Consider the following 13,530-nt stretch of genomic DNA (forward strand, 5'->3'; position numbering starts at 1 on the left):
ATGTGCAAATAGATGTGCTCTAGCTCCTCAAATATATTGTCTGATCATTTTTCTCAAATCATTGCTGTGTATAGTCCATCAGAGGCTTTCAGAGAAATTTGAGTCCTCCCTCCCCTCTTATACCACTGAGATATCGTGATACCATTCCTATTCCAAATACTTTCTCCAGTTTCACCTTATATTTGTGGGTCCTGAAATGCCCTTGTTTTTATGTCTTCTGTGTGATTCTAGGACCCAGATCACTTGCAATTTACTATTATCTATAGGTGTTTTTCTCTCATAAGTACCTATGAATGATGATTATGCACAATTTGAGTTTGTTTATTTTCTAGCTTGAGAATGTGCATGTGAATTTGACTTTTATTAAACTTCATTTTCTTGTGTTTATTTCCTGAAAACTATTTTAACTTTTATAAAAGTTATTTGAAAAGAGGTAGACTTTAAATTTTGAGGTGAATTATAATTATACATAACAGTGAGATTCATTATGCCATATTTATACATACATGTAACATAATTTATCTATCTCATTCCCCAGGACCTTCCCTTTCCATCCCCTCCCCTTGATTTGCTTGCTCTGCTCTACTTATTTCCCTCTTATAATTGTTATTGCTATTTTAAATAGTTTATTACACACCTATATGGGATTCATTTCAGTATATTTGTACTTAGACATGGCGTAATTTGGTTATTTCATTCCCAGTATTTTCACATACCCTTCCTTCCTCCCCCTGCCTTGATCATCTTTTTCTACGCTATTGATTCCTTTCTATTTTAGTAAGATCCCCTTTGTTTTTATTTCTTTCTGTCCTTTATGTCTAGCTTCCATGCATGAGAGAAAACATTGGACCCTTGGCTTTCTGGGTCTGCATTATTTCACTTAGCATGATGTTCACCATCTAATGTTACAGTTCATGATGTTGCTTCATCTATTTTTTTTCTACCATCCTTTTTTTATTTCATATTTATTCATTCATCTTCTCAGCCTCTCTCATATTTAGTCATTAAACTGTCTGGTGACCTATGTTGTTATCAGCAAAAATGTTGTAGGAGACAATTAGATTCATAGCATTAAATAAACCACAGACCAGGAAGAAAGTTATTATTGATAAGATATACACATATATATCTTGCATAATCATACACTATAAAGCCATTATGGTGTGTGTGTGTGTGTGTGTGTGTGTGTGTGTGTGTGTGTGAATATAGACAGAAGATGCATGACACAAAAGCATCTGTAACAGATTTGAGGCAAATGCTATGCAGAAATGATAGACCTCAGCCTGGCTGTGAAGAAGAGAGGCAGAGAGAAGGAGTCAGTTCTTGAGCTGGCACCTGTATATGGGTAGAATTCCAACAAGTGAAGATGGAGAACAGATTTTTGATGTTGAGGGAAATGCCTAGCATAGGGAATAAGGATGGAAATAAAGAATCTGACTTGAATCTGGGGAAAAGGTAGGCTAAAGGCAAACAGTGGAGACCAAGATTACAGGGTAGGGATTTAGATTGCCTGCTGGGATACCAGGAGTCTGCTGTGCTTGGGAGCAGAGAGTAACTTGGTCAGGGCTCTGTAAGCAGAAGGTGTCCTGTTGTCTATTTTTTTTTTATTGACATCCATCCTCCCACCCCCGAAAGGTGGAAAGAAACAGCCTGTGCTTCTGAATTCTGCAACTCCTCCCCGATGTCCCCTACCAGCAGACTCACTCTCATCCACACGTGCGAACCGTTCCTGGCTGGTGTGGGAAGTTTACAATAGCTCAGAGACTTCCTGTTTCACCCATCCAGCAGAATTCACAACTGAGCCTCCAAGACATGGCATATGGACGCCCAGGCAAAAGTGCCAGACTCCTGTGTTCAGGCTGTGTCATGCTGCTTCTCTTTCTTGGTTGCCAGTTAACTCACTCTAGGATTGGTCTCCTGCTTTATACCAGATTATTTTAGCTCTGGTTTTTCATGCAGCCTAATATAGCCGACTGTCTCTAGGATGACTTACCAGACTTGAACATCAGTCCACATCCCTGTGCCAAGGTGCTGGAGCCTCACCTCGCTCTACACATTACCACCTTTATGAGTTCCTCACAGAGATAGCATGTAGGTCTCTTTGGTCCCCAACTCTATCTCATCCTGCTCTTCAGTCTTATGCCCAACCCATTTATTTCCTCTTTCCCTGCTGCTCCAAGCTACTTGTAGAGGACCACATTAAAATATGAAACAGAAAGATTACTAGAGAGAGCCTTTAGGCTAATTAAATTTGTAGGAAGTGGCCTGAACTGGGCTGGTGGAAGTGGGTATTAGAAGACAGACAGGTGAGAATGAGATTGCTAAACAGAAAAGACTTATATATTGAGTTGGAAGTGTGAAGGAAAAGGTTCAACGTAACATTGAGCATAAATTTACTCCTTGGCCCCATAATCTCACTCCTGATCAATTACACTGAAAGATGCACCTCCAAAAATATGAAAACATACATGGACCAGACAATTCCATGCATTATTATTTGCAATTTGAAAATATCAAAAACTCCAGATGCCAAAGCATAGGAGATTGAATAAGTCATGCCACATTCAGACAATTCAATACTATGGTTTTGAAAAAAGAATGAGAAAATTTTCTATGAACTGATACATAGTGAATTCCAGGATATAATGTTGAATGGCAAAAGCAGATTGCAGAAAAACATAGTGTGCTATCTTTTGTATAGGGAAAAAAAAAGAAAAACATAATGATATATCCATATATCTATTTACTGCTAAAAAAAGAAACACTGTGCAGGTAAAGCAGAAAGCAATGAAGCTGTTTCCCCAGGATGCTGAGAGTAAGGTAGAAAGCTTTAGAGAAGAGTGATGATTCTCTGAGGACTCTTCTGCATACATGTGACTTCTGGAAATGTGCTCTGTGTTCTGTGCATTACAAAAAATAACTATATTAATGAACAAAGGGAAGGAAGGGGAAAAAACTAAAACTGAAAACAATATAAACTAAAGATGCTCAATTGTACTTCAATTTATTATCACAACCACACTAATGAGGAGAAAATAAAAGGAATCCAAGTAACTTATGAATGCAGTGTTTGATGACATACTCTAATCTTAGGCACGATTAGGGCTAAATGAGGGTGGGGAGGGGGTATATGGGAAACAAATCTTGGTATTTTTTGGTAGATTTGTATTGTTGTGCATATGAAGCAATTCTGCAAACAATTGGAGATGAAGCATAGGATTGAAAAAATGAGATATGAATTTTGGTATATGAAAATAAGGAATGGGGAAAGCAAGAAATTACCCATGGGGGTGGACTGGAATTGAATATATTGGTGTAAAATCATTATTTCTTACACACATACACACGTGTGCTTCTATGCCTGTAGGTATATGAATGGAAATTCATGCATGTATGCATGTGTATGTACCTGCATGTATTTAGTAGCGTTAATGTAAATTAGAGAACAGGTCTTAAGAATCCCTGATCCCTGAGCAGGTAAAATCAGTTAGGTCTCATGAGTGACCTTAACCTTTCTTGATTGGTAAAAATGTGTGCAACTTATCTTGTATATGGGAAAAAATTAAAATAAACATTAATATATGTATTTATCTCTACAAAAGGAAATACATAACGTGTATTGAGATATTTCTTATAAATCCCAACATTGGAAAAAAAAAGAGTAAAAACAGAATGTGAGCTCAACCACTCAGAAGCAAACAGAAAACTTATCATCCTTATACAACCATCTTCCAATGGGATTGACCAAAAAGGAAAATTTACAACTGTAACCAATTAAATATTTCATTTGCTTTACTTGTATTTTGGTCAAAGCCTTCCATTTGCATTCTCTCAGTGCAGCTTCTGAACCACCTCTGTTTTGGAGATGCCCAAATAATGAATCATTCTTTGAGCAAATAAATTCCAAAATTATATTGTGCCTCAATCTACCTTTTTGTTCATTAAAGAAATGGCCAAGAAAAATACACCCCAATATAAATAAACTTCCTTAGGGATCACAAATTTTTCTTTCAACATTTTTATTCATTGAAAAAGAACCACAGGGCTGGGGTTTGGGCTCAGCAGTAGAGCTCTCACCTTGCACATTCAAGGCCCTGGGTTCAATCCTCAGCACCACATAAAAATAAATAAATAAAACTAAGGTATTGGGTTCAACTTTTTTACAAAATAAAAAATATTTTTTAAAAAGAACCACAGTTCTTTGTATACACAAAAAAGTAAAAATAACATATTAGTAGAAGCAAAACAAAATGAAACAAAAACAACTGAGTCAGATCCCAAGAACACAAAATCTAGCCTGAGAAGGTTTAAATATCTAATCTGCGACAATCTGTGCACAGAGCAATTGTATATAAAAGTGACTGACAAACCATTGAAATCACAGGAGTTGTGATTCCAGACTGCTAATAAATTCCATGTAAATAAAATACTGAATAACAGGCAAATAAGGGAAGGTGGCCATTTGTGGAAGAATGTTGGGTATCAATTGGTAAATATTGAATTTGTATTTCAGAAATTATCATTTTTCAATCATCCTCATAACTCTCCGTAAGAGAGAGTCTTAATTTTAATGAGGATTGGGGTATTTGCTTGCTTTCAAAGTTTTTCCCCATAGCTGGGTGACTTGTAAAATGGGTAAATCAGTGATAAAGTCAGTAATAACAGGGCGTGACATCAGACATCACCTGGACGCTTTGGTCAGAAGTGATCCCCCACAATCCCAGAAGGTGGACATCACCGGCTTTAAATGAAACATCCTAAAAGCACAAAACCATCTATCTGGTATCTCACCTAAGAGTGGATAGCAAGAATCTAATCATGAGGAGGCATCAGACAAGCCCAAAGTGAGTAACATTTTATTTAAAAAAGAAAAAGATGTTCGGACAATTTTCTTCAAGGCTGTCAGTGCTATAAAGCCAAAGTCAATAGAAACTGTCCAGATCAAGAAAGAGAACTAAGTATAACATTGTCCCTAGATTAGATCCTGCAAGGAGAAGGAAATATAAAGAACTTTGTTGAGTCAATTGACAAAACTGAACAATGGATATCAGGCAGGTAGATAAAAGTACTGTACTTTTTAAATTATCTGTTTCAATGTTTTAAAAAAAAGTACAAGTATAGATATCTTAGAAATGTTTTAATTTTATCAAATAGTTTATCATCTATCAAAACAGTTCTGTGTATTTTCTCCTTTGAAATATGTTATTGTGAATCATGTTCCTTAATATTAGAACATTAAGATTCCTAGACTAGCCCTCACATGGTTATAATGCATCTTAGTACCTGAATTTGATTATTTAAAAGCATAATGAATAAAGTAAAAAACAGATAACTTAAAAAGCTGCTGGTGAGACTGCAAATTGGTGCAGCCAATATGGAAAGCAGTATAAAGATTTCTTGGAAATTGGGAATGGAACCACCATTTGACCCAGCTATCCCTCTCCTAGATCTATACCTAAAGGACTTAAAAACAGCATACTACAGGGACACAGCCACATCAATGTTTATAGCAGCACAATTCACAATAGTTAAACTGTGGAACCAATCTAGATGCCTTTCAAAAGATGAATGGATAAAAAAATGTGGCATATATACACAATGGAATATTACTCAGCAATAAAAGAGAATAAAATCATGGCATTTGCAAGTAAATGGATGGAGTTAGAGAAGATAATGCTAAGTGAAGTTAGCCAATCCCACAAAACCAAATGCCGAATGTTTTCTCTGATATAAGGAGGCTGATTCATAGTAGGGTAGGGAGGGGAAGTGTGGGAAGAATAGACAAACTCTAGATATGGCAGAAGGGTGGGAAGGGAAGAGTGGGTGTATGGGGTAATCAATGATGGTGGAATGTGATAATCATTGCTATCCAAAGTACATGTATAAAGACACGAATTGGTGTGAGCATACTATGTATACAACCAGAGATAGGAAAAACTGTGCTCTATATATGTAATAAGAATTGTAATGCATTCTGCTGTCATATATTTAAAAAGTAGAATCCCAGTCCTTATTAATAAGTTTGAAAGAATGAATATTTTCAGGATAAAAGGGGCTACTGTCTGTGTGCAGGGGTGTGCACGGGTGCATATTGTTGGGTGTTCTGAGTCAGAGGTAGAGAAATCCTACCTCTGAAAGAAAAGGAAAGGCTGATGTGCTGAGAAGTGGGGAGAGGAGTAGGAGCACAGGAAGTGACATGACTGCTCAGACCACTTGTCTTGGTCCCTGATGGGTCCTCTGGCACCTCATGCTGGGTGTGGCCCTGATTCCTATTAGCTGAGCACCCTTACCCAGCTTCCTCTCTACCAAGCAATCTGCAGCCATCAGATGTGGAAAGGTCCTAGCTCTGATTGCAGAAGGGCCCTACCAGAATGCCAGCTTCAGCAAGGGAAGGTATTCGTTCAGCTGGTCAAATCCTCCTCCTTAGCATGGAGAACGCTGGCTCCCTTCCCTGGATGTGCATTAGGATCACCCTGGGAGCTTAACAACCCACCGAAGTCCAGCCACACCCCAAAGCACCTAAAGCAGAACCTCTGGGGAAGGACATGGGCACTGACATTTATAACTTACCCTTTGGGATTCTCATGTTCTACCACAGTCAAGGAAAAACAACTTTGAGGCTCCACACACCCAGATATTAAGAGTATTTAATTATAGTAACACTAGCTAAACACCATTCCAAACTAAACTGCAGCTGTTTTGCTTTACATGGTTTGGTTAATTAATTTTTATACCTTCTCTGCCATCTTCTAAGAAATAGTTTTAAATGACTCTGATGCAATATAAAAATATTTTGGTCAAACAAAAACTCTCACTGCCGTTCTATTCTTCAATGTGTTTCATATCCAGTATTACCTGAATCATCTATAAAATTAAATGCATTTGAGGGGCTGGGAATGTGGCTCAAGCAGTAGCGCGCTGGCCTGGCATGCGTGCGGCCTGGGTTCGTTCGATCCTCAGCACCACATACAAACAAAGATGTTGTGTCCGCCGAAAACTAAAAAATAAATATTAAAATTCTCTCTCTCTCTCTCTCTCTCTCTCTCTTAAAAAAAAGCATTTGATTTTATTTGATGCTAAGGTATAAATTCAAAGCACTCTTGATCTGTGGCAAATAAATAAAAAAATCTGGTTACATAAATCCTTTCATAAGATTTAATCCAGCATTCCAAATCATGGCTCCCAATTTACATAAGATTCTGTGGGGAGGTGGTTTGCAGTGAATACCATGCTCCAAGGCATGCTCTGAGGAGGCACCGGAAACAACTGGAGAGCACCAAACTTGCCAGTCTCAGCAAGATGACATTTTCTCCCTATTGATTTATCTAAATTTCACTTCTAAAAAGAATACTCAAAAGCAGCTTCACTCCATTTCAACATTTCTCCATGCCTACAAATTTCCATAAAAAAAAAAAACAAGATTTGATTACTTCACTTCAGAATCTTCAAGGGACAGAATTCTTACCTGCATTGGAGCAGATGACATCTTGAGAATTCTTGCACATTTGGTTGCTTTTTTTCCTTGTCAGGTTACAGTTGGTTGGGTACTGGCAAGCATCCCCAGACCACCCCGCATCACATCTGCACTTGCCGCAGTCACAGGTACCATGGCCTGAGGATTTAACAACATCCAGTGAGACTCAAACTGTCTTCCTACCATTGTAACAAAAACTCTTAAGGGTGGCATCCATTCAAGGGTGAGCAATAATAAATTGAAACACACATATCTCTCAGAGGCTAAAGGATAATGCTATTATCTATAGTGTAATGCAATATAAGAATTTTATCTCAATAATCAGCTTTGATAAACGATTGTATAAACCTTAAATTAATTTATAGAGAAATCAGGGTAATACATCAGAAATCTAATAAACCACATGGTCAAAAAGTTTTGCAATCAAAATATAAAAATCTACCTTGTACCACAGAATTTGAGAAAAAAGCCTAGGAGGAATATTTTTATTTAATTGTATTTCATAATGCCTAAAACCACAAATTCTGAATGAGGAGGCTTTGTTTAATGAAGATCCATTAAATTAAACATCAGTCCTATAGTTATCTGAATTAAACAAGGAAATGAAATTTTATGGGTACATAAAATATCACCATGGGATAAGATTTACACATACAAGCAAATCCTTCTTCATGAAGAAATTTGGTTCAAGAATCAAAGGTATAAGAGCTTCTGTTGCCATAGAAGTTTACCAGTCCATACTTATCTCCATCACCAGCCATCATCCTGCTTTTTGGTGATGTCAGTTATATGGCTGTGATCCTAAACTGCATTAAAAACCCTCCTGGATGGAGCCCACAAATGTTTTTATCGACTGCACATTAGCCTGACCTAAGTACAAAACACCTACACTTGGCTCTTGTCCTTAAAAAACTTACAAACTTCAAAGTCAAGGCTGATAGATAAAGAAGCTGGTTTTACCATTGCCCAGAAGTGTTTGCCATCTCATGAACAATACTCTGTGACCTACAGGAAGAATGGGGATTTTCGGGACTATCTGGTTCTTGGAAGTTAGGCAGGGTTGTAGGGAGATAATGTTTATATCACTAAAGATAATAATCCTAGGTCTAAAGGTCTAAAATTCAGAGACCTCATGGAATGAATCTTTGATCTGGTGCCAGCATTCAGTCATTTGATGTGGCAGCCAGAATCCATAGGATGAGGTGCAGGTGGTTGGCCAGAATTGATAGCTCAGAAGCTGCCTGTCTGGGTACGTTCACCAGAGCCTGAATCGGATTGGCTGTGAGTTTAAAAACCTCTCTTCATATGTTCCAACCCTTGTAAATACTTTTATTTCTGTTGCATTTGTCAAATCAATTGTTTCTGTTTTGCAAACAAAGTCCTGCAAGCACCTATTTGAAATTCGTTATACTCACTACAATTTGACTCTATAAGTTGATCATATCATTTTGCATTCCTGTTTGTCCTCACACATTCTGTCAGTCCTGGCCAACTTGGTATCATTCGTAAGCACAAGTGATCCTGCCGGTCAGTAGTCCAATCTATTTGTAAAAGGACTGATCCAAATTCTTGAAATGGCTAAGCCTCTTTTGGTAAATTATGTATCTTGGAAACTGTACTGACTCCTTCGTAACACTAATGTGTTAGGCTGAATCACATGGTATTGCCAGCTTTGTTAGTTGAGTATCAGATATTTCTTATGGCTCATTCCAAAGAAAGGGCCTTATGTCAACAGTAAAGAAAAGTAGAAATGTTTTAGAAGATAAATGAGTTTGATATTAATGATTTGCTGACCCAAGGTTAAAGATGACTTAGTTCTTTTATGGTGGGTTGAAAATCTTAGACCTTAAGGTACAGTATAGGTAGCAGAGATGAATCAAAGGTTAACACATTTTTTTGAGTCAAAAATCACAATTATTTAAAGAGAGCAAAGATTAAAATGGGAGGGGAATAAGGAAAATGTACATAGGATAAGAAAAACTCCTTCATCTCAAACAGACCTAAAGAAGTATTAGTAGATGCAATATTCTAAGGTGTTTATTCCAAATAGTTCACAGAGGCCCAGTTTCATGAAACTCCCTCAGTGAAAGAGTCTAGGATAAAATAATTCTGGGAAAGAGTATTTTGTATGCACCATGATATGTGCTGGTACACTGAAGACCCCCCAATGCACTGTCCTGAAAATGTGATTTATATATTTATTTATTTATTTTGACTATAGGGCCCCTTCCCTCATGAAGAGAGTTAGCATCCTGGGGACCCACTCAGGCCAACCCTGGGTCTGGTAGTGTGTTCTCAGCATTTCCTTTAGCATCTGCTCAAAAATGCCAGGTGATGTAGGGAAGGTTACTGCCTTCATATTCTTTCTCAACTCCATGCCCAATAAAAACCTCTATGATTCATTTCTCCCCATTTAGTAAAGCTAATAGAATAGAAATTGATTTTTGACTGTCAAAATTATCAAATAATAGGCCACATACCCTTATTTGGAGGTAAATATATTATTTTTTTAGAAAAGAAAATAGTCTTCAGACCATTTTTATTATTTTTTCCAAGTTGATAAGAGTTTCAACAGACCTCAGGGGATTAGATTTCTATATTATTGTGCCAAGGTAATCTCCATTACAGGGTGCAAAATATGGCTTCAGTAAAAGACCCCAGTTTTCAAAATAATTTACCCCTTATATATCAGTTTCCTGGATTTCCATAACAAAGTACCACCAACTGGGTGGCTTAAAACAGCAGAAATCTATTTTCCTACAGTTCTGAAGGCCAGAAGCCAAAATCAAGGTGTCAGCAGCGTAGTCCCTCCTGCAGGGTAGTTCTGAGGGAGAACTTGCCCATGCTGCCTTCCCTGCTGCGGGTAATTATTGGCACTCCTGAGCTTTGTGTGGCTGAGAAGGCCCCTCCAGTCCCTGTCTCAGACCCCCACACCCTCTCCTCTGTGTCTGTGCTGTCACCCCAAGATGAGCACACACAGGGCACTGGACTTGGACCTCCCTGCTCCAGCAGGACCTCACCTTAATATGAGTATATCTTAAAGATCCTATTTCCAGACAAAGTCACATGAACTGGCACAGGTGCTAGGCATATAGATCCTTACGGGGAATGTGTTCAGCCCACAACAGTTGCAAATAGACATCTGTACATTCATCTTTCCTAATCCAAATTCAGGTGAAAGGTAGATCACTGTTTTCTCTTAAGATCTTGAGAAATTGGCTGGCCAAGGATGGCAGCTAGGCCATCTTCCCCTCGCCTCTGCCCTACAAAGGAAGATCCTGAGAACCCACATGCACCTGGGCACAGCTCCACTACCGAGGGCTCTGCGATCCCTCCCTCTACTCCTCCTGTAATGGTCTCTGCTTAACCACTGCCACAGACCTGGGGGCAGGCCAAGTCTGGGAGAGAGTTTGGGATCTTCAAGGTGGAAAGTTCTCAGTTCCAGGCACCTCAGTGTAAGAGACAAGACGTGACCATTTCCAGGGGTCCAGGTGGCCACATTCCCTTGGCTTCTCAGACAATCCCCACCCCCACACGGTAACAGCTGGAGGACCAGAGCAGGAACCCTCAACCACGGGACCCAGGACAGGACTCCTCCTACCCAGGTCTACAGTGGCCTCTGCTGACCCAGGCCCACATCAAGTCCTAGCCAGCAAAGGCTTTCCCATTCCTGACTTGTCTAAGCCATTCCAGCTGTTTCTTCCCCAGGCAATTCAGTTCCCACAACTATGAAATGTGGTCTTAAAACGAACAGAGCAACATGCTTGAGAATGAATCTGTTGACCTTCAGATAAGTTCCCAAGGAGTCGAGGGAAACCAACACAAAACAAAAATGTCAGAGAAAAGCAAAATGACTCCTTCACCAAAGCAATGGGGACGAGGAGGGGAAAGGCCATTTCTACTGTTTGCAGGGTTGTCATGGTGCAGCCTGGCACTGGGAAGGAAGCCAAGCCACAGCACAGTGTGCGTTCAGTATTGTGATTGTCTTTTCAGGTAAGAGTGCAGAAGCCTGGCCACTTTCTCCCAGGCATGCTAACTTCTTGCTCCTTCATTGATAAAGGAAAAGTATTCCAACAGAATAACATAGGTTTTGTGAATCCTGAATAATCAATAATCAGCAGCTCTGCAATTACTTCCTTTTTTAAAATTTTTTAACTACGTAATGCCAAGGCACTAATCTACTCTAGTCAGTGGTGAAATTTTCCTTAAAAAACATCAAGGAAACAATGCAGGCACTTTTTATTTAGTTATTGTTTTAGTACTGGGGATTGAAGCCAGGGATACTTTGACACAGAGCTGTATCCCCAGCTCTTTTTCATTTGTTATTTTGAGACAGGGTCTCATCAAGTTGTGTAGGGCCTCACTAAGTTGGTGAGGCTGGCATCAAACTTGCAATTTTCCTGCCTCCTCCTCTGGAGTTGCCAGGATTACAAATGCCACAATGCCCAGCAGATACCTAAACAAACTGCCTTAAAATGGAAACAAAGATTTTACCAGCAGAGAAGAATTTTTAAATATCAACTATTCATTTGCATATATCAATGAAAAAATAATTGTAAATTGCTCTGCCAAATATAACAAAGAAAAAATAAAGATGAAAGGGATAGCGCTTAACTCTCTCCTCCAAGTCTACTAGCATTTTGCATAGAAATAAAATGTACTTATTAAATTAGCTACACGTCTGCAGTCTCAAGACCTAATGAAATATTAAATAGGTAAAATGTAGAAAACTAGCTAGATAGAAGTTGGTAAACATGTAGATAGGTAGACATAGATACAGAAATAAATGTAGATATATAAATGTAAATATCAATAGGTATGTATAAGTGTATCTATATATATGTATATGTATATATATATATATATATAAATATACATACATATCTGTATCTATATATACACATACACCTATCTGTGTACATATGCCTACCCACACATTTTTTCATCTTTGCAGTGGTTGGGATTGAACCCAGCCTCACGTATGGTAGGCCAGCACTTGACTACTGAGCTACATCCCCAGCGCTGGGTAGAGCTATAAATGATGATACAAATATAGATGATGATGTAGATCTAGAAGTAGCTATGGATATCAGCTATAGCTAGATTTCATGGAGATCTTGTTTAATGACAAACTTCTCTTTGTCACACAATCCCAGTAACTATACATAAACTTTCTTTAACATAATAAGGATGGATGAAGAAATCAAAGTAGAATACTCCATGTACAGGCTGTAAGGAGGTTCATTGTCAGTAAATATTTTAAAATAATAATAAAACTGATTAAATCTCATTTTATATTATCAACAACAATGATAAGCAATGTCAGTAATAAAATACTACTCCCTGAAAATAGAATCTTTGTTGGCCAAATAATTGTTAGTTACTATTGAGCTTTCATAAAATATGTTTTAATAAGCTACAAATTAGCACATTGCATTATTTATTACCTAATAAGCATTGTCTACTAGAGGCAGTTATTTCTGAGCACTTCAGTTAGTTACCACTCCAGTTAGCATCCCAATTCATTCACACTCAGCTGCTCACATTTGTTTAAACATGATTTTGAGATAATTTTGGACTCACAAGAGAGTTGCAGGCATAGTAATTTTACACACCCTCATCCAGCCTCCCAATTGCTAGCATCTCACACAACCACAGCACAATAATCAAAACCAAAAATTAATATTGTTCAATATTATCTGCTACACTCCACAGGGTCATAGAAATACCCTGTTTCTATTCAACATATTCCCCATTAATTTTAGCATTTTTCAATTGATCTGACCCTTAGTATTTATCACTTTGGTATTCTAAGGGTAATTTTCTATTTCCTTCATCTTTTCAACATTTATTATTTTGAATTCTTCTGTAAGGAATAAGGTATACAGTACCCACGTTTAGTTATTTTTTTCCTCATTTTTATTGTTACATCATATTTCTACATATTGATGAGATCTATTGTTATATATTCATATGTGCACACAATATAACAATTCAATTTGGGCAATACCTCTCCCCAGCATTTATGTTCACGAAATTATTTCTTTATATCTATA

At 37.9% G+C, this 13,530-nt stretch overlaps 1 protein-coding gene across 1 annotated transcript in view; it reads right to left on the bottom strand.

The window, feature by feature from the left end:
• Positions 1-13,530, bottom strand: part of Itgbl1 (integrin subunit beta like 1) — a 217,110-nt gene that overhangs the window by 121,451 nt on the left and 82,129 nt on the right. The window contains exon 3 of the mRNA XM_026399743.2: positions 7,466-7,612. Within this exon, the coding sequence (XP_026255528.2) occupies positions 7,466-7,612 (147 nt within the window). The remainder of the gene's footprint in view (positions 1-7,465; positions 7,613-13,530) is intronic.

Source organism: Urocitellus parryii, chromosome 2, assembly GCF_045843805.1.
Source record: "Urocitellus parryii isolate mUroPar1 chromosome 2, mUroPar1.hap1, whole genome shotgun sequence".
NCBI classification, from domain to species: Eukaryota; Metazoa; Chordata; class Mammalia; order Rodentia; family Sciuridae; genus Urocitellus; species Urocitellus parryii.